This window comes from Felis catus, chromosome C1 (genome assembly GCF_018350175.1).
Source record: "Felis catus isolate Fca126 chromosome C1, F.catus_Fca126_mat1.0, whole genome shotgun sequence".
Lineage (NCBI taxonomy): Eukaryota > Metazoa > Chordata > Mammalia > Carnivora > Felidae > Felis > Felis catus.
Genome location: NC_058375.1, coordinates 17,332,006 through 17,353,478, shown reverse-complemented (window position 1 = coordinate 17,353,478; position 21,473 = coordinate 17,332,006). Strand labels below are relative to the sequence as shown.

Sequence of the window (21,473 nt, the reverse complement as noted above, 5' to 3'; positions counted from 1 at the left end):
CCCAGTGGTCCAACGGTGTCTGCGGTGACAGAGGGCATCCAAGGTCAAGGCAAACAGCAAGGGTTGAGGAACGAAGAGGTCTCCGGCGAATCTACGTGGAAGAGGGCTCAGCAGGATGTCGGATGTAGGATCTCGTAACCCCATATTTTTAACACTGCAAAGCCTAGGCTACTTGGTCAGCCTCACTCTCACGCACAGTTCCTTGGGCCTGGCTTTTCAGAAGCCCAGCATCATCTTCCTGAAGGTAAGAAGTGCATCCATACCTCCAGAGCTGCCTGGTGCAGCTGCCCAGGTTGTGCTCTGTACAACTCCGGGAGGTCCCCAGCTGACAGTGTGAATGGAACTCCCTAGAATTAAGAAATGCAGCAGCTCTTTAGGACCTTCCACAAGAGTTCAGTGTGGTAAGACCCTGGAGCGGAGGAAGGGACTCAGATTTCTTCAACTCTCATGAGTCCGGTTTTCCTCGGAGGCCTGAGGGCTGGCCAGAAAAGAGCCAAGACGTGAGGTCGGAGGCGTCTCGACTGCCTGGCCCCACCCCAAGGGTAGTGCGGAAGCAGCTCTGAAAGGGAGGAATTCGTGCAACTATGGCTCCAGCCTCTCACCTGTACCTGTGTCAGCACTTTGTTTTTTTTTTGTCTAACTTTCTTTTATTGTGAGAAGATAGTGTGTAACAACACGTGCCATTTTAGCCTTTTTTTCAGCATAAGAAAAAAGATATTTCATCAGGCTGAGTGGAGTAAGGTTTACCAAATACCTAAGACAGATGAGTGATCGTTGTGTATTTCACATTTGATGGTTATTCTTATTCAGTGAAGTTCCTGTATGGATTTATTTTATTATTAAAAAAAAATTCTTAACGTTTATTCATTTTCGAAAGACAGAAAGAGACAGAATGGGAGCAGGGGAGGGGCAGAGAGAGAGAGGGAGACACAGAATCCGAATCAGGCTCCAGGCTCTGAGCTGTCAGCACAGAGCCCGATGTGGGGCTTGAACCCACAAATCGTGAGATCATGACCTGAGCCAAAGTCAGAGACTTAACTGAGTCACCCAGGCGCCCCAGATTTTTTATTGTGTCAAAATAAACATACCATAAAATGTAGCCATTTTAACCATTAAACATTTTTTTTAATGTTTTATTTATTTTTGAGAGAGAGAGCGAGCAGGAGAGGGGCAGAGAGAGAGGGAGACACAGAATCTGAAGCAGACCCCAGGCTCTGAGCTGTCAGCACAGAGCCCAATTGAGGGGCTCAAACCCACGAACTGTGAGCTCATCACCTGATCCGAAGTTGGACATTTAACCAACGGAGCCACCCAGGCACCCCTCGTTTTAACCATTTTTTAAGTGTATAGTGGTATTAAGTACATTCACATTGTTGTGCAGCCATCACCAGAACATTCTCATCTTCCCAAACTGAAGCTGTTCCCATTAAACATTATCGCCCCATTTGCCCCTCCTCCAGCCCCCGCATCCACCATTCCCCTTTCTGTCTCTATGCATTTAACTATTCCAGGTACTTCACGTAAGTGGAATCATACAAAATTTGTCCTTTTTTTTTAAAGATTTTTTTTTATTTGAGAGAGAGAGAGAGAGAGAGAGAGAGAGAGAGAAAGAGAGAGAGAGCATGCAAGCAAGGGAGGGGCAGAGGGTGGGGGGGGGTGGGGGACAGAAGATCCAAAGCAGGCTCCGTGCTGACAGCGAGAGTGCGGGGCTTGAACTCACAAGCCCTGAGATCATGACTGAGCCGAAGTCACATGCTCAACCGACTGAGCCACCCAGTCGCCCCCAATATTTTTGTCCTTTTGTATCTGGCTTATTTCACTTATAATGTCTTCCATTCATGGACATTCATCCACGTTGTACCAGGTGTTGGAATTTCATTCCTTTATATGGATTCCACTCCTTTCTGTGGCTGAGTAATATTCCGTTGTGTTATATACTACATTCTGCTTATCCATCCATCCGCCACTGGGCACATGGCTTGCTTCCTCCTTCGTTGGCAGCTCCTTGAGAACAGGAAGACAGGAAGCCCGTCTGAGCCATCCGGTTGGAGTGACCACTCATGATTCTCAAATGTTTTCCTTTTCATGCTTATTTATTTGAGAGAAAAAGAGCAAACAGGAGAGGGGCAGAGAGAGAATCTGCACTGTCAGCACAGAGCCCAACACGGGGCTCGAACTCACGACCCATGAGATCATGACCTGAGCTGCAGTTGGGCGCTAAACCGACGGAGCCACCCAGGCGCCCCCTGTATATATATTTGTGGGTTTTTAAGCCCAAACCAAAATGAGATCATTCTTAGGCAGTGAGTGAATCTTAGGAGTTACGAGTGGAGACTTTGCAATCAGACAGACCTGGGTTCAGGTCGCAATGATGTAACCGGTTCCTCATCTGCAAACGAGGAAGAGAAGAGTATCTGATTCCTAGAGCTGCTGTGCAGATTAAATTAGAAAATATTCCGAAAGTTGCCTGGCACATGGTAAGGCCAGCCCTCTTCAATGGTGGTAAATTCACCATTCAAGAGGCTGCCGGCTCCTTGGGGAAGGGAGCTCTCCTAACTTGTCTGCTTTATCCAGACCTGTGGAATAAGTGTCTAGTAAGTATTTACTGGATGAGTGAGTAAATGGTTCAGTAAGAAGATAGAGCACCTCGCATGGTATCTAATGGACTGTAGTATGATTTCCAACCCTGTTATGCTTCCCTGTAACCAGCAGAGCAGAGTGGTTGGTTAGGAGCCGAGGCACCGGATTTCAACTCCGGTGGGTTTTAGTTCTGGTTCCCCCACGTGTGTGACCAGAGTCAAATTATTTCAAATGCAGCCACCTCTGCAATTCACTTTAAAGTGCAACTCGAAAATGGAGATAAGAATAGCACCAGCCTCATGGGGGGTGTCGTGAGGATTAAATGAGATGATCCGTGTCAAGCGCCTAAAAATAGCACCTACCTCAGAGGGCTGTCATGAGGAGTAAGGGAGATCGCCCACAGAAACATCCAGAGTGCTCAGTGGATGCTTTATTCGCTTAATGTCAAAATGTCTATTACTGTTTGTCATCCTCAGATCAAACAGCAGCAAATCGAAAGCAGAGACCCCCAAAACACCCACCAGCCCCTCGACCCCCACCTTTGCCCCCTCCATCTGCCTCCTGGCACCCTGCTATCTCACAGGGGACTCGGTGCGGGACAAGTGTGTGGAGATGCTCTCAGCAGCCTTGAAGGCCGAAGGTGAGAGGGCCTGGGCCAGGGGCAGGGGAGGGAAGGGCCTCCCAAGGGCAAATGAGATGCGGTCTTTCTCAGCGCCATGGGAGTGGAACAGGATGCTACAGTCCCCTGTATGGGCAGGCTCCACTGCCAAGGTCATGTCTGGCTAATGCCTGTGCTTCCTGAATCTCTTTTAGATGATTACAAGGATTATGGAGTCAATTGTGACAAGATGGCATCAGAAATCGAAGATCATATCCTTGAGCTGTGCCAGGGCTGTGGGTGCCCGGACGCCAGGAGCAGGTCTCCCAAGTGCAAGGGACCCAGGACAGTGAGGGGGAGGGGAAGGGCTCGGGGCCAGCCCCCTGCTCTGCCTCTGAACTGGAGTTCTTCATTCTAGCTACCATTTATTAAGTCTTGCACCTGCCAGCCTCTTGCTAAGCTGTGTATGAGCAGTACCTCGTTCAAGGTTGAGAACAATCCCGCAAGGTAGGTTCACCGATTAATCCCATTTTACAAGTGTGAGGTAACAGGCTCAGAGAGGTTAAGTCACTTGCCAAAGCTCCTACGGCTAATAGTAGTGGTAGACTTGGGATTTGAACCCAGAGAGTGTGACTCTAGAAGCGGAGGGTTCAACTGCTGTGCTAAACAGGTCGGGTCATCATATGGCTGGGTTGCAATGTCAAGTGTCAGAGCAGGTGGGGAGGACAGCGTTTCTCATGCTCAGCCTTCTCCCCTCTTCCGTCCTCTGAAGATAACAGCACCCATTTTTGATTCCCTACTATATACCAGGCACTGTGACGGGCAGTTGATACTTCCTACTTCTGCCAATTGTCACAATCTCTGTGAGGCAGGGGCTGTTGTTCCCATTTTACGGATGAGGAAACCGAGGCTCGAGAACTACTGGGTGTCACAGCTTGACTAAAAACCTTGGCCTTTGGATTCCATGTCCTGAGTTCTTTACATATGGCCCGTTCTCCCCCTTTTTGAGGGGGGGGTGCTGTATAGACAGAGGAGGTGACCACTGGAGGGATGTGGGCTCATTGCACCGAAAGATTGTTGTCTTGGGAAAGAAAATCCTACAATGTGCCCCGATGAATGCATGGGCTATCTTTTACTGGAGAGACAAAGCTTTGCCTATCAAAGAGGGAAGGGGACAGAATCCCTAGGGGAGAGGGGTTCTGACTGTGACTGGGCTACCTAGGGAGCTCAGTCTGTTGGGGAGGGTCCCTGGTCAGTCTGGGCTGACCATGGTCAACAAGCTTGCCTGTTGCCACTTCCTGCCTGAGTCCTACCTTTATATCCTCTGACATATTTTCTGGGAGTTCCCCTCCACCATCATTTAATTATGAACGGGCATGTCCCGAGCTGTCCAGCACCTCACCAGATACATTGTCATAAATCCCAGTTGATCCAGGAGCATAGAGCACCAGGTATCAGAACGCTGAGCTTTGTCTTTGTTTCCTCCAAACGGTTGTCCCTTCAGACAGGTCCCTTCTACCTTCAGGCTCAGTTTGCAACAAAGGTGGGTTGGGGCACCTGGGTGACTCAGCCGGTTAAGCGGCCGACTTCAGCTCAGGTTGTGATTTCGTGGTCTGTGAGTTCGAGCCCCACTTCGGGCTCTGTGCTGACAGCTCAGAGCCTGGAGCCTGCTTTCAATTCTGTAGACGCCCTCTCTCTGCCCCTCTACTGCTTGCTCTCTGTCTGTCTGTCTTTCTCTCTCTCTCTCAAAAATAATAAACGTTAAAAAAAATTGAAACAAAGGTGGGCGATCCGGTTCATAGTTCCACACCTGGCCTTTCCTCCTCCTCTTCCTTCACTGAATGTCCCTCTCCTGAAGGATAGGAAATCAGAGCTGCATTGAGCCCTTTGTTCTTAGAAGATGGGAGGTAAGGGGCCGCCTGGGTGGCTCAGTTGGTTAAGCGACCGACATCGCCTCGGGTCACGATCTCGCGGTCCGTGAGTTCAAGCCCCACGTCGGGCTCTGTGCTGACGGCTCAAAGCCTGGAGCCCGCTTCGGATTCTGTGTCTCCCTCTCTCTCTGCCCCTCCCCCACTCATGCTCTGTCTCTCTCTTTCTCAATAATAAATAAACGTTAAAAAATTAAAAAAAAAAAGAAGATGGGAGGTAAGGAGGAGGATAAGTTCGGGGGCTTGAATGCTCTGTGTCCTAAAAAGGTCTGCTCTCTTTGGAGTGACCTTGCACTGACACGGCAGTGTAGGGCCGTGCTCCTCTGAAGGGGTCAGTGACCCCCAGGCCCGTGCTCCACCTCATCCTGCTGCCCTGTGATCTCAGGAAACGGAGACAGAGTCAGGGAGAGGCTGATGACAGTGCTGCCGGCCCTCCTGTCCCCCCATATCAAGCAGATGCACGCCTCCAGGAATCCCAAACGCACATTTTTAAACAAATCTTTCGACTTTCAAATGCATTATGGCACGTTCTTTCTTTTCAGGCTGTTACTGTACAAACAGCATGAACACAGCAGGAACAGGAAAAAATAGATAACAGCACCTTTCCTCCCACTGCTTGTAGCAAGTCAGCTGTTTGCATGTGTCCGTAGTCCCCTCAGTCTCTTTCTCGTATGTGGCTCTTCCCAGCAGAGGGCTTGCCTTCCTGACTCTGCTTGGCGTGGGAGACGGAGAACACGCGGCTGTGCTCCCTGCGCTCCTCCAGAGGATGGAGAAGGGAGGAGGGGGCGGGCGGCCTGTCTGGGAGGCAGCGTCTGGACAGAGAACTCACCGTGGTCGGTGGTCAGGGGCGACTTCCTGCTGAGTGAGTGGAGAGAGCATTACCGTCAGGAGGGGGTCTGGCTTCCAGCCCTGTCTCTGCCGGGAATTTGCCACGTGACCTTGAGCAAGGGCCCACATCCTTTCTAAGCCTTTAGCTTCCTTATCTGTTCATGAGAGAAGTAACTCTGACCAGCAATTCCCAAAGTGGGTCCCATGGCATGGTGGTCGGTATTCCTAGAAAGAAAGGGGGAAGCGGGGAGGTGTCTCTATCCTGTAATATGTTGGAAACACCAAGCTAAACACAATGATGTGTTTATTGCAGTACCTCTTAGAGCCTTCAACCTGTGCCTCCCAATCTTACGTTTTCCTCCGGTAGCCGGACTCATAACGTCCAGAGGCCCTTTGAAACGGGGGGATATCTTTATCAGTGTCCTCATCTTCACAGCCCCTACGTGTTGAGCACTTGATGTCCCAGACACCAGGCTGGTGCATCACGCGGTACGGCTTGCTAAATGCTCGGCACAGCCCTGTATTTTAGGAAACAGAGACACAAAGAAGTCACGTGACTCACCTGAGTCACACAAAAGGCTCGACAAACGCAGGATGCCCATCCCTGGGGTCCTGACACCACAGTGCTTGCTGTGGCCTGATCTCACCAGAGAGACCGTCTCTCGTTCGGGATGCGTAGCTGACCCCAAATGCCCTGAGCGAGATCGCCACTGTGGGAGTCAGAGGCCCCACGGGTGCCCAACCCCTGTACTAGTCCAAGGAGAGGAACCGACGGTCCTGGGGCTCCTCGGGCTTTGGGGAGTGGCTCCCCAACCTTCTGTGCCCGTCCACGAGTGGCTCGCTGGCCCTTGACTGTGTCACATATCTACCAGGAGCTCAAGAGCACGGACATGAAGTACCGGAACCGGGTGCGCAGCCGGATCAGCAACCTCAAGGACCCCAGGAACCCCAGCCTGAGGAGGAATGTGCTCAGCGGGGCCATCTCTGCTGGGCTCATTGCCAAGATGACAGCAGAGGTGAGAGTGGGGCTGGGGCCTCTGCATGGTGGGGCAGGAGGCCAGGCCCCGCCGGCTTGGCCCACGCCTGAGAGGCAGCGGCTTGTGACTCAGTGGAGATGAGCCGGGGGGCTTTTTCAGCCAGACCACTGCAGACTCCCCTTCCCTCCAGGCTTCTGGGCCATCAGGGTAGCGAACACAGCGCATATGAATTAAGCACTGCGCTCAGTGCTTTGGGCTCATCGGCTGATTGTATCTTCACACTACGTAGAAGTTGTTTATCGTCCTCACGGCTAGAACATGTCAAAGCCAGGGGCACCTGACTGTCTCTGTCGGTAGAGCAAGCGACTCTTGATCTCAGGGTTGTGAGTTCGAGCCCCGCGTTGGGCGTAGGGTTTTCTTTGAAAAAAAATTTAAATCTTTAAGGAAAAGAAGATGTCCAAGCTACCTGGCCCCAGAGCACCCACTCTTTACTGCTTTGTTATCTACCTCCTTCTTCTGCCTCGTTCAGTTCTATATCCCATTATGCAGCTCTGGGCGCAAGCCAGAATAGCGGTCCCTATCTCCATGGAGCACAGCCCAAGGTGGGGAGACAGACGTGTTTTCGAATTTATACACACAGAGGTGGTAAGAGCCACGATAGAGCCACCAGGGGGACTTACAGGAGGGAAGGATTGACCCAGCTTAAAGGGGTCATTAAGGGAAGGAAAAGGAAACAAGCCTGTTGGAGGAAGTCTGTGCAGTGTTTAGCAGCTTCAGAACTGTGCCAAAGTGCATGAGTTTGAGTTCTGCTTCTCTCACTTAGCTGGGTGCTCCTGGACAAGCTACTTAACCCCTCTGTGCCTCAGTTTTCTCATCTGCGAAACAGGAGTAATAAGAAGAACCGCTATCTCAGGAAGGATTGAGGAGTTAATACATGTGAAGTGTTCAAGTTAATATGTGTAGAGTGCTCCCCAGAATTTGTATACGATAAGCTCATTCACCGACCATTTCGTGTAACCCCCCAGCACCATGCTGTGGAAGAGGAAATATTATGCCCATTGTATGGCTGAGAAAACTGAGGCCACACACAACTTTACTAGTGACAGATGAGAGTTTGAGCCCAGATCTGTTTATTTCAGAGCCCGCGCCTTGGGAACACCTTTTGTACACCCTTAGGTATGAGCAGCTCCCTGTTGCCAGCGTTGATAGAGGGGGTTTCCCGCAAGCACTCGGATTGCACTGCTGAAGCACCTCTCAATCCAAGTGGCCTAGACAAGGGGAGGGGAAATGCACTGGGATCCTGGCGTTCCGGGTGCGCCTCAGGATGTCTGGGAACCCTCTGAAACTGGTGGCAAGGGTGTGCCTCTGTGTGTGTGTGAAATGTAGTGGGCGCGTGTACATTTTTCTGTTCCTTGGTTTCCTCAAATATCTCAAATAAGAGAGGGCCCTGGTTTTACGATAAAATGGGGAGCTTGGCACAGGTAGACCAGGATTATCTTTCTGCTTAATTGAAAATATCTGATCTTTTTAGGCAAACAGCGACACATGCCCAGAGTTACAAATCGCAACTTGGCTTTACGGTGTATTCTCTTTCCTTGCGAGGAGGAGCTGGGACTTTTCACGAAAGCCGGGCCTTGTGTTTCCTCCTCCCTGGCCCTCACTCTATGCCTCTGGGGTCCCTCTACTTCTTTGTGTACGCATTGTAGGAATGCTATCAAGAGACTCTTCCGGGCAATCCAAGGCATTGGGAAATCAGGCCCAGGAGAACCAAGAGCAAGGTGTAGACACAGGTTTGAGCCAAACCCAGCAAGATCGCAGAAGCTAGAGGTCAGAATGCAGCTGTGTCTGGGTTAAGGCCAAGGCAGGCTCCAGAAGTCCCAGCACAGCAACTGACCAAGCCAGACATGTGGATGGTCTAGTCCCACCCAAGGACTGTTCACTAGAACAGAGCGAGAGAATCAGGTGGTCAACTCAGGCCCAAGAAGAGGCTGACCAGACCAAGAGGAGCAAGCCAAGAACTTAGCAGGCCCTCCACAGGGCCAGCCACCAAGGACCCTGTCCCCTGCCAGTAACCCAAGTGCTGAATCGGAGGAGACCTTCATCTTGGGGTCATCTTTTGCCCCAGGCAGGAAGTTTCTATAAGAAATAGAAGACCATTTTTGCTCCAATAAGAAAAATAACGGTTCCGGGTTGGGCTATCCGTTGTGCTGTGGCTCAGGGGACAGGGAGTTGCCATCAGGAAGAGCCTGGGACAGCGGATGCCTGCTGCCCGGGTGTCCCTCACGGCATCCTGTGTCTCCCTGATTCTTCCTCATTCTTCCTTTTCTCTTCTCCCCTCTACCCAGACACATCACAGAATGGGGTCAATTCTGAGATGTTCTTTAGAGCTGGCGAGTGGGTCTACTGTCAGCACCGTGAGGAGACGGGTTTTGTCCGTTCTCTGCTCAGCCGGCACTGAGACCCATGCCTGACCCGTCATAGCTGCGCCACACGTTGGGTTCATATTCGGGGTCCTCCTCTAACGATGTATACACGCGAGGATCAGTGTCCTCTCCCACCGTACTTTCCTCATTTCCTACCTTATTTTCCGTAGCGCTGTACTTCCTCCCTGTGGCCTTGACGTTGCCTCCTCCTAGGCAAGGCAGGGCAGAGATAGGCCAATGGACTGGTGAGTGGGTGTTTCTCTGTTCTCTCTCACACAAGACCCTCTTTCCACAGTCCGCCCCCCCAGCCACATCTGCCACACTCCTCACCTTGAACACACCCCAGACACCCTTCCCCAGATGTGTTATTCCGGTCTGACCTTTTGCGTCTGCTGTTCTCTTTCTCTATAGCTGCCATCTCCCTTGGGTACTCCTGCTTATCTTTCGAGACCGGTTAAGGTGTCTTCTTTAGTGAGCCTCCCCTGCCCCCAAGCAGTCAGCCACAGTACTCTGGGCTTCCATGTACTTTGTATACCTTGGCTTTAAGTACTTCATATGCTGTCCTACAATCCTGTCTAAACACTTGGCTACACTACCAGATTAGCATTGCCTGGGGACAGGAACCAGACCTTGGTATCTGAATCCTTAGGGCTCAGGGGCAGTGGTCTGCTGGGGCCAGCGTTTATCAGCTCAAGAGAGGTGATTATGCGTAGCTATTCCCAGCTCTGCCCTCAGTCACATCGCATTAGCAGCTGCAAATCGGCCATGGTAGGAGTATTTACACTATGGAAATTGGTCACCCCTCTGGCTAAGGCCCGTTCATGAGCACACAAAATGCAGCTAAAGGCATTCAATAAATTGACATCCAATACATTTTGAACGAACGCATGCATTGGGCTCTGGATGTCCCTCCAAATTAAAGTCAGTTGCTTTTTGCTTGTATCGCCCCGGGTGGACTTGTTTTCCTGTATACCCCTGCCAATGGTTAGGACCTGGTCCTTGAACTTAATACGGTAGGACTTAAACATCTGCACCCACCGGAATAACTTGAGGGCACTAGTAAGATTCCCAGGCCCGCCCTTAGAATTTTGGATTTATAGGAATGTGCATTTCATCAGGAGGCCCAAGTGGTGATAACTCCGTGGTCGGCACACCAAAATCACTTGACCTTTGTGCCAGCTCTGTTTTCCGTGGTTTAAGGAGTCAGGATAGACAGCAACAATGACAATGTTTAGCCAGTACCAAGGCCTCATTTTAACGTTAGCTCCGGCTGCCCTCCCTCCCCGCAAACCAAACTTACCTAGAGCTCTCTCCAGTTTGAGTGGAGGAGTCAGAATGGCCAGGCAGGTGGATCAAGGCAGGATAATGCAAACACTGAGTGTCTGCAGTAAGCTGATGGGAGACAGGAGACTCTGTTCTATGGGAGCTTAAAGACAAAGATGTTCTGTGATGCAGGTGAGCAGTTAAGCTCGTGCACCCAGGAGCTTCAGGTCCCACTTGGGTCAGGGGAGCAGCCGCAAGTCATGGATAATTGAGGTCAAGGTCCCCAGCAGGCAGAATGGACTAGGCAGTGATCACGGTTTGGATCAAGGGCCCTGGGTCAAGTCCAAACTGGAAGGATAAGGGGAACATGACAGATCAGGTGGTCACGGTCCAGCCAGTTCAAGCAGGAAGGTTTAGGCAGGTACCCGAGGTCCTGGCCGGCAGGGTGAGCGTCAGATCTGAGGAAATGTATACCAGATGTTGACCCCGGGCTGGAAGCTATCTGCCTTCTGCTCTCCGGCACGCGCCCTACCGCTCGTGGCCCGCTCAGAGCCCGCTCAGGTTTGCCCGTCCACCCGAAGCAGAATGGGGGCTCTTTGGGAATGGCCTTTCCTCAGCTGGGCCAAGGCCAGGACTCCAGGCCTCCCTCCAGCTCCTTGTCCTCAAGCCAGCATGTTCCCCTCTCCTCTGTTCAGGCTCCCTAGAAACTGGATGGGGGGCAGGGCTCCTGGGACTCTTTATCCCTGAAGGGCAGACTCATTTCTTTCCAGGAAATGGCCAGTGATGAGCTGAGGGAATTGAGGAATGCCATGACCCAGGAGGCTATCCGTGAGCACCAGATGGCCAAGACTGGCGGCACCACCACTGACCTCTTCCAGTGCAGCAAGTGCAAGAAGAAGAACTGTACCTACAACCAGGTGCGGGAGAGGAGGCTGTGGGGGCACAGGGAGGGGGGTTGGGAGGCGGAGCCAGAGGGAGCCTCGGGGAGAGCCCGGGGAAGAAAGGGCTAACACCCCAGGCTGCAGAGAGAAGGGCACCTCTCAGTACATCAACATGATGCGCAGTGGCTTCTAGAAAATGTTCTGCTGCACGGAGACTCACCTAGATTCGTGTTTATGAGGCTCTGGCCTGCCCTGAAGCCAGAAGAGGAGGAAGCAGACTCACCAGGCGTAGACTCGTGTAGAGTCACAGATGGGATGGTTGGAGAGAAACTGAGCAATTGAAAACTTAGCTCCCTCTTTATACATGGGGAAACGGAGGCCCGACAGGGGTCAAGCTCCGCAGCTCTGTCCAAGATGGCCAACGTGGTCCTCAGTGGCAGAGATGGTGTTAAACCCAGATCCAGACTTTTCTGCCTTCGGTACGGCCAACTTGGCCAGTAAAGCTTAAGGGATTCGGCCCCAAGCCCTAAGAGTGAAGACCCCTATCCTGGCACAGGGAATTTAGAAGGCTGGGGAACCCCCTTCTCTGAAAGACTTAATGCCCGAAAACTGCCTTCCGTTTCTGGGTTGTACGTGTTCTGTTCTTGGGACACCAATATTCCTGGATTCTAACTTGTACCTAGTCATGTTAGAACTCCACTCATCCCTCCGTCTGCTGGACACGCCAAGATTTAGCAAGAACGCCTTGCCCGCGGGAATCTTTGGCTGCAGCAGAAACACAGCCGGCCTTGCCATTCGGGAGAAGTCTCTCAAAGAATTCCCGTTCAGGAATTCAGAGGTGTTTTTGTAAGCCTCCTGCTTCCTTCCAAGCACATTTCCACGCGGAGTGATGTGCTTCCTGTGGAGTGATTACCTCCCTAACAGAAAGAAGTAAACGGCCCATCAGGAGAGCTCCTCCCTGCACAGAGAAACCCCAGTGTTACCCTCCTTCGGGTGTTACCGCTCTCTAGTAACGAGGCTGGGCTAAGCCGGGTCCTCCTGGCCCGCTGCTGGGCTCCCTCGTGAGCCGGGCAACCACTTCCCACCGCACAGACTCCCAGCTGACATCACATTCACAGGCGAGTGTTGGCAGAGGGACGTGTCGTGGTCACCCAGGGTCAGCTGTAGAAAATCAGAACAGCAATTGTTAAATCTGGAAATTCCACAGATTTGCCGAGAAGCCCGGTGCCTGCGTCTGCATGGTTTGGGTGAGGGGATGAGAAACCAGAAAACATGGTATTAACTAGTCCCCGTGATCCAATGATCTTCAAATTCCTGTTCCTCTCTGGGCCTCAATTCTTGCAACTCTAAAATGAGGCACGAACTCGATGGTCTTTAAGGGTGCTCCCAGCTCACTCAAGTTCTGATCAGTGGAGCACAGCCACGAGGGTGTGTCCAGAGGTGAGTCAGGGAATCATTCCTGTAGGAGCTGAGCCTTGAGGCAAGAGAAGAGAGGTCAGTTCAGAAGGATCGAGGCCAAAAGTAAAAGTGCAGAGGGCTGGGTGAGCCAGAGAGGCACTAGAGGTGAACTGATGGACCTGAGAGAGGGGAGACAAGGATATGCTGCTCTCAGTGATGAGGGAATTGCCAAAGTGGGGCGGGAATAACAGTGCCAAGCTCTGGGATTTGGACCTTCTGCTATAGACAGTGGGAGCTACGGCAGGTCCTAGAGCACAGGAGTGAATTCCTGAGCGGCTCTGTTCTCTCTCAGGTGCAGACACGCAGTGCTGATGAGCCCATGACTACCTTTGTCTTATGCAATGAATGTGGCAATCGCTGGAAGGTCTGTATGTCTGTAACTTTCTCCCTCCCCTGTCATCCACAGCTGCTGCCCCACATAAGGAGTAGTATACCCACAGCCAAGGAGGGGGGGCTTCCCAGCCTGCAGAGCTGGAGATAGTGGCGGGTGGTTGCTGGGGAGGCGGGGAGAGAGTGCATGTGCATGTTTTTGTTGGGGAAGCCACCCGGCTGGGGTGGGAGCAGCCTCCCACATTTTATCACAGGATGGGCAAGTCTGTCATTTGAGCACAGATGCAATCAGCCTCCTGAGATCCACAGAGGGGAGGAAAAACAATAGCACTCTGCATTTGGGCCACACCTCTTTGCAGAGTTCTGAGATCCACAGAGGGGAGGAAAAACAATAGCACTCTGCATTTGGGCCACACCTCTTTGCAGAGTTCTTTCGCAGATGCAATTTCCTTTGAACCCTGCCCAGCACAGCCAGGGGTGAGCGCAAGGCTGAGCCCTGTCAGGGGGCGTTGCCACCAAGTGCTCCCAGGTCATCTTCCCTTCATAAGGCAGCTCTGGAAAAGCCCTAAATTACCCAAGACTGTAATCTGGGCTGCTCCAGCCCCTGCAAAGGCAGAGGTTTTGTTTTAGGGCATGGGAACCAAGCAAAGACTCCTACCAGAGTGCTCCTTCCTGCCACGTCTTCTGAAAAGACTCAGTGTGGTCATGTGATTCATGTCAGTTTCCAGTACCGTCTGACTTGCACGTGCACTGTGTGCAGCCTGGGCCACCAGGCAGGCTGCAGGTGCCCCGAAAGTTCTCAGGTACTTGGCAAGGAGCCCAAGACTGACTGGGAGTTGGGAGCCCTGGTTTTAGGTCCCCCTCTGCCCTACCCACTGTGTGGCCCTGAGCATGCCATGCACCTCCCTGAGCAAAAGGGTGATGGTGATGCGTTTCTCCCATGGTTGATGCGAAGATCATCACGTATGCATGCACGCTTTGCAAACAACTATGAGAAATATTCCTCTCGCTCTCAGGCGAGGAAATTGAGCCACTGAAAAATACTTAGCGAGCATGAAGCCGGCACAGTTTGGAGCGCTGAAAGACAAATTCCTGATCGATTGAGTTTTCTGCAACCTTTCTAAAGGCCTTGATAGCCCTGGGGCCTCATTAGAACCGCTATTATTTTTTAAGGTGAAAGTCAGATGATTATGTATTTTTCCTTTATTCACTTATTGAACACTTAGGGATGGGGCCAGTGTAGTGGCCTTGGGGTTTAGAGCATGGGCTTTGATATCAGTTTCGGATTCTAGGTTTATCACTTACAAAGCGACTTTGCTAAGTGACCTGAACTTGCCAGGCCTGAATTTCGTCATTTATAAAATGCGGGTATTAATATCTAGTCCACAGAGCTGTTTTGAGGATTAGAGAAGGTAATACAAATACAACATTAACAGGGCTTCTGATAGCACATATGGTATGTTTGTCAAATAGTAAAAGGGTCTCCCTGCCTCCAAGTGAACCCAGCCTTGCACCAGGATACAGAACTAGGCAGACGGGGCAGGAGCTAAGTTTCAGCCCCAATTTGCCCTGTGGCCAGGCTCTCTTGTGCAGTGAACAACCTGTACAACTATACCAAAAAAAAAAAAAAAAACAAGCCCTGAGCACATATGTGCTGACACATAGAAACCGCCACTCTTATTATGGTCCGTTTGTTACCTACTGGTATTATGGGGAGTTTGAGTAAGTCACTTAACCTGTCTGAATTGCTCCCTTACCTACAAAAATGGGAGTGATAATATAGTGTCTACCTCATACAGTGATGGTGAGGATGTAACATTGCCTATCCCAGAGGAAGTGCTCAACAAATGGTAGCTCTTGTAATTTTTACAGTTGGGAAAAGGACATTCTGCATGCTGTGAATCCAGCTCCCCGCCCTCATCTCTTAGCTGGAGAGGCAGGGCTCACTAGAGGTAGTAGCTACATGACTTCTGATTTTCAGGTAGTGTCCATTGCCATGTGGGAGGCTTAATAGTAATCACAGCGATGTTTTTGACCATGAATTAAAAGCCCACCACATACCTGGCACCAGATTTCCACTCATTTATTACCTGCTATCTTCTTGCTCTGATCCCATTTTACAGATGAGTGATTTGTTCAAGGCCACACAGCTAATAATGGCAGAGCTGGGATTTGGATTCTGGTCTGTGCGGCTCCAGATACTACCTTCCTTTTCACGTCCCCTCCGTCTGCCCCCTGGCCTCCTTGGGTGACACAGGGAAAGCTCTAAAATGTTACTGCCTTTTTGATTTTGTAGTTCTGCTGATGGAACCGCCAGCCAGGATTTCGGTGGACAAGGTGAGGAAGAACAAAGAGAAAGCACTAAGCCAATCTAGCTGGAGAAAAAAATAAAAATTAAGATGAAGAAAAATGCCAAACTCTGAATGGGGTCTTAGGGATCAGAGGGAGAAGTCTTTTGCATGTTAATAATCAGTTATTAATATGCGCTAAGGGGGTAGCATAATTGGGGTGCGACGCTAAGAGTCTGTGTTGACAAACCTCTTGCAGGAGCTTAGAGGCTTCATGCCCGAGGTGTCCTGTCTTCGAATGTGGGCTGGCAGTCCTTTGCTTTGAGGCGCCTCCCTCACATCCCAACCTCTCAGCTTTTTCCAAATTGAAAAATACCAACCGGACACAAATCTTACCACTCCCCCAACCCCCCAGAGTCACACGTGGAACAGCACGCACACAGTTTGGCGCAGGCAGATGGGACTCCCGTGCCGTGTAGAAAGATTTTTACTTCTCATCTCTTCCCAGACTCTCTGCGATGCCCTGTTTATGCTGGCTTTGGGCACCTCTAAGGACTCCAGACCCAGTCCCTCTAGGCAGGGAGCAGATCATCTTGAGCTGAGGCTTTCTGAGAGAAAGGTACAGCAATGCCTTTGAGTTCTGCAGTCCCTGGGAGATCCGGAGGCTTGGAGCCTGCCTGGGCCCTGGCAATGCACTCTTCACGGCTTACAGGGCACAAGGCACCTTGGAGTGCTCCCCCTGCAATGATATTGGCTTGCATTTTATGTTGATAGGAACTTCAGGCAAAGCTGGAACCTTCTGGAAGAGTCTTGTGAGCAGGCCTGGTGAGCACGTCCAGGGTCTCAGTCTCTGGCTATCTCTGGCCTTCTGACAGCCCCAGGCTGAGCCTCCTAGACCCTGTGTTTCCTCAAATAGCCAAAGTACAGGGGTCTGTGAATTCATGAGAGCTTGGGAAGGTCACTTAGGCTCTCTGGGCCTCTTTCTTACCTGTAAAAGTAGGAGCGGCATGAGTGCCTCTGGTCATTGTGCAGAGGCCACTGGTTTCCATCCGCCTGGGTTCACTGTTACAGCAGCTGTTGGGAGTAACTTCAGCCCAAGCTCCTTATATGCCCTGGCATCATCCGGGGATTGGTCGTTGCCTTCCTCCTTCCATCCATCAAGCGCCTCCTTGTATAGATGAGCCCTGCAAATAAACCGTGCGTGGAAATCTGCCACCACCTTCGGCTTCGCAACGGCCAGATTTGGGGCAGGTCCTTTGGAGGGGCTGCAGGCCTTCCCACGGAAGATGAAAGACAGAGCTTGTAAGTGGCAGAACCAGGACCGGAGCCCTGGTCTTCTGCTTCCTGTCACTGTGCTCAGTGCTGTGAAAGCCCCAGAGTCCTACTCAGTGCTCAGCCCCTACCTGCCAGGAATTCCAGGCCTGGCAGGGAAAGAAACCGTAAGCAGTCTTCCATGCCCGACAGGATGTGGTAAGAGCTGTACCTGAGGGAGGCATATTACCCGTGGAAGTATGGGCCGGTGCTGCCTCCAGAGCCAGGTGCTTCTGAAAGCTCCGTGTGGATGGGAACCCCCTGGGGATCATGTTAAAAATGCAGATTCTGATGCAGTAGGTCTGGGGGGAGGGTGAGATTTTTCATTTGTTTATTTTTTTATTTCTTTTTTTAGTTAAAAATTTTTAAAAACGTTTATTGTTGAGGGAGAGAGAGAGAGAGAGAGACAGAGCGTGAGCGGGGGAGGGGCGGAGAGAGAGGGAGACGCAGAAACCGAAAAGGGCTCCAGGCTCCGAGCCGTCAGCACAGAGCCTGACGCGGGGCACGAACTCACGAACCACAAGATCATGGCCTGAGCCGAAGTCGGATGCTCAACCGACTGAGCCCCCCCGGCGCCCCCAGATTTTTCATTTCTAACAACGTCCCGGGTGATGTTGTTGCTGCTGGTCTATAGAACACTTTGAGTAGTAAAGGTTTAGATATCCAGATTTTTCTTTGCATGATCTAATCCTCCATCCAAATGCCTAGAAACCAGAAGCAACAATTATCAATACATTCAGGTCAATAAATGTTACTTTGGGCTGTTTAAAGTGGCACTGGGCGGGGGGGGGGGGGGGGGCGGGTTTCAGTAGTCACGGTGTCCGTATCCATTGTGCTCCCAGCGTCCCAGGGAGTTACAGCACAGGAAAAAATACAAAAAAACGAATCTCCACCCTCAATGACCTTACTGTTTACAAAGGAGATGAATCAGATTAAACAGCAAAAAAACAAGTCAGCTCCAGTCTGCACATCTATACAGTACACATCTACATTCACAAAAGGACCCAGAAAAGCATGAATAGGCCTCAGACTGTGTTCATCACCAGACATCAATACCCTCCCAACTGGTCTTCCTGTGTCTGCTCTGGACCCGCTCCAATTCAGGCTCTCCACTGCGCTGACCAGAATGGGCTTTTCAGAATCGCAACTCTGGTCATGTTAGAGTCCCCCCACTCCCCCACCCCCATTCCAGGCCTTCCATTTTCCCCCACTGCGTTTGGCAGGGTCCACAAGGCCCTGCGGGGCTGGCCTCTGCCCTGCCCCCACACTTTGTGCTCCAGCCACACTGGCCGTGCTGTGTTCCTCCTTGTCATGCTGTCTTCGCGCAGACTGTTGGCCGGGACTCGTGATTTAACCCCATCTCCTCCTTCATGTCAGAGACAAAGAGGGGGCGAGCGGCAAGGGAGTTAGCATGAACTTCTGCTACCAGGAAGTCTTCCTGGGGGTGTGTGTCGGGGGGGGGGGGTTGGAGATTGCTACCTTACAGGAGGAAGAAGACCAGGTCAGGTAAGGTGGAACACTGAGGCGACACGCTTGGGATGGGGGAGAGAGAGCGTCTCACCAGCGATGTTATGGCCCAGAGACCTTGAAAACAAAGTACTTTCAAGATCTTATGACCAAGTTAGAAGATATTTTCAGAAGGTTACAGGATCCTCAAAGACTATATCCGGTGAGAAGTCTTTCGTAGACTATATCCAGACTACCAAATCTCCGTCTTTAGCCCTGGATTCCTGGAGCTTAAAACTTAATGTCACTAAGTATTTATCTAGATTTCTCCTCTCAATACACTGGCCCTCTCAATACAATTAATCTGAAACTGAACTCCCATATTCACGTTCTTAAACGCCTTCTTCTGTCTTGTGTATTTGTCAGCTGGTTCACTACCTAGAAGCATCTCTGACGCTTTCCCCTTGCTCTCATTACTCGTCAGTTACGGATCCTATAGTCCCTCCCTTGTCCAACCCTTGTCTCCATTGCCATCGCTTGCAACACTGTTTCAGGTTTTCTCTTTCTTGCACCGATGCAAAGACCTTTTACTGATGTCCCGACTCAAAGCATCCTTCCCTTACCTGCATGTGCCTCGCATGGCTCTGAGCATTGTTTTCCCAGTCACCTCCACTGGATTGCCACCAGCCGTCAAACTCAAACTCCTTGGTTTCACTTTCAGAGCTCCTCTCCTGTCTTGGGTGGCTTATCTTCCAGCTCCGCTGCCCCTTTGCTCCCGCCTAAGGGACGTATTTGCCCTTGAAAACCTGATGGACCTTCCAAACTATGCCTGGTCTGATTACTGCTCCCCCCCCAACCTTCACCCTAATCTTACCAATGTTCAGCGGCTCACTTGAGATGAGTGTTTTTTTTTTTTAAGTTTATTTATGTATTTTGACAGAGACAGAGACAGGATAAGTGGGGGAGGGGCAGAGAGACGGAGAGAGAGAATCCCAAGCAGGCTCCATCCACACTGCCAGAGCAGACCCCGATGAGGGGCTCGAACCCATGAAGCTGTGAGATCATGACCTGAGTTGAAACTGAGTCGGACACTTAGCCGACTGAGCCACCCAAGGCACCCGTCTCTCCACACTGGGTGTGGAGCCTGACACGAGGCTTGAACTCACAACCCTGAGATCAAGACCTGAGCTGAGATTGATAGCCGGATGCTTGACCGACTGAGACACCAGGTGCCCCCATCTTTTTTTTTTTTTTTTAAGTACAGTTGACACGCAGCGTTATGTTAGTTTCAGGTGTATAGCATAGTGATTTGACAATTCCATACATTACTCAGTGCTCATCACAGTGAAGTGTATACTCACCATCTGTCACCGTACAGCATTATGTTATTGACTATAATCCCGACGCTGTACTTTTCATCACTGTGACATTTTATAACTGGAAGTTTGTACCTCTTAATCCTATTCACCCACTTCACCCCTCCCCAGATGCACATCTTCTGTGAAGTCTTCTCTAACCCCTGGCCACAAGGGATATTCCTCAGAACTTGCACAGTGCTGTGAGACTGTCATAATTACACTGAATTCTACCATGAAGATGATGGTGATGATTTCTTTGTATCACAGTATCAATAATATCTAATAATTATTGAGCATTTGCTAACTGGGTATCTTGGACACATTATGTATGCCTCCATTTTTCATCTGTAAAATGGTGATGATCACGGCACCTGGTTCAGAGGGTTTTGAGGACTCATTAGGATCATACCTGACACAAAGTACTTGGTTAGGAAACATTAGCTAGTGTAATAGGGGTGTAATTTACATTGTCTCAACTCACCCTCGGACCCATGAACTGCTTACTGTTATTATACTCTCTTTTTTAAAATTGGGATAACATATATGTAACATCAAATTTACAATTTTAACCTTTTGGGGGTATTTTTTTTTTGCATTTTTTCAAGTTTTTATTTAAATTCTAGTTAACATACATGGTGAAACTGGTTTCAGGTGTCGAATTTAGTGATTTATCACTTACACATAACACCCAGTGCTCATCACAAGTTAATGCCCATCACCCATTTAGCCCATCCCTCGCCCACCTCCCTCCGTCAACCCTCTGTTTGTTCTCTATAGTTAAGAGTCTCTTGTGGTTTGTTTCCCTCTCTCTTTTTTCCCCCTTTCCCCTATGGTCATCTATTTTGTTTCTTAAATTCCACATATGGGTGAAATCATATGGTGTTTGTCTTTCCCTGACTTATTTCGCTTAGCATAATACACTATAGTTCTATCCACGTCATTGCAAATGGCAAGATTTCATTCTTTTTGACGGCTGAGTAATATTCCATGTATATATACCACATCTTCTTTGTCCATTCTTCAGTCGATGGACATCTGGGCTCTTTCCATAATTTGGCTACTGTGGATAATGCTGCTGTAAATATTGGGGTGCATGTGCCCCTTTGAATCAGTATTTTTGTATCCTTTGGGTAACTACCTAGCGATGCAGTCACTGGTCGCTGGTCGTAGGGTAGTTCCATTTTTAACGCTTTGCGGAGCCTCCATACTGTTTTCCAGAATGGCTGCACCAGTGTGCCTTCCCATCCACAGTGTAAAAGGCTTCCCCTTTCTCCACATCCTTGCCAACATCTGTTGTTTCCTGTGTTGCCGATTTTAGCCATTCTGACAAGTGTGAGGTGGTTTTTTTTTTTTTTTTCTAATGGACTGCTTCACGGAGTTGTGTGTCATCCTTGCACAGGGCCATGCTAATCTCTGTATTGTTCCAATTTTCGTATATGTGCTGCCAAAGTGAGCCCCCGTCTGAACCATTTTTAAGTACGTACAGTTTAGTAGTGTTAAGTACATCCACATCGTTGTGCAGCCAATCTCCAGACCGTTTTTCATCTTGCAAAGCTGAACCTCTATACCTGTTGAACGGTTCCCCATTCCCTCCTCCTTGAGGCCCTGGCAAGCACTGTTCTACTTTCTGTCTCTCTGAATTGTTATTACTACACTCTTTTTACAAAACTGAGGATACCAAAGTCCAGAGAGCAATTTGCTTCTAGGAGACAGAATCTGGACTTGAACCTGGGTCCTTGTTCACGCGCTATGCTGCTTTGAAATACGGCTTTATCTCACAGAGTATCTGTGATGTGTTTTACTT

The 21,473-nt window shown here is 50.3% G+C and overlaps 1 protein-coding gene and 1 non-coding gene across 3 annotated transcripts in view; one reads left to right on the top strand and one right to left on the bottom strand.

The window, feature by feature from the left end:
• The window catches only part of TCEA3 (transcription elongation factor A3), a 37,938-nt gene extending 22,262 nt beyond the window's left edge, over positions 1 to 15,676 (top strand). For both annotated transcript variants that reach the window (XM_011284546.4, XM_011284545.4), the window contains 6 exons: positions 3,057 to 3,220; positions 3,394 to 3,450; positions 6,796 to 6,950; positions 11,368 to 11,514; positions 13,229 to 13,300; positions 15,563 to 15,676. In XM_011284546.4, the coding sequence (XP_011282848.2) occupies positions 3,057 to 3,220; positions 3,394 to 3,450; positions 6,796 to 6,950; positions 11,368 to 11,514; positions 13,229 to 13,300; positions 15,563 to 15,571 (604 nt within the window). In that variant the 3' untranslated portion in view covers positions 15,572 to 15,676. The remainder of the gene's footprint in view (positions 1 to 3,056; positions 3,221 to 3,393; positions 3,451 to 6,795; positions 6,951 to 11,367; positions 11,515 to 13,228; positions 13,301 to 15,562) is intronic.
• Positions 15,677 to 21,023: 5,347 nt separating this feature from the next.
• Positions 21,024 to 21,126, bottom strand: LOC111562095. Its single transcript, XR_002745148.1, has one exon. It is a non-coding gene; the product is annotated as a U6 spliceosomal RNA (small nuclear RNA).
• Between the last annotated feature and the right edge of the window lie 347 nt (positions 21,127 to 21,473).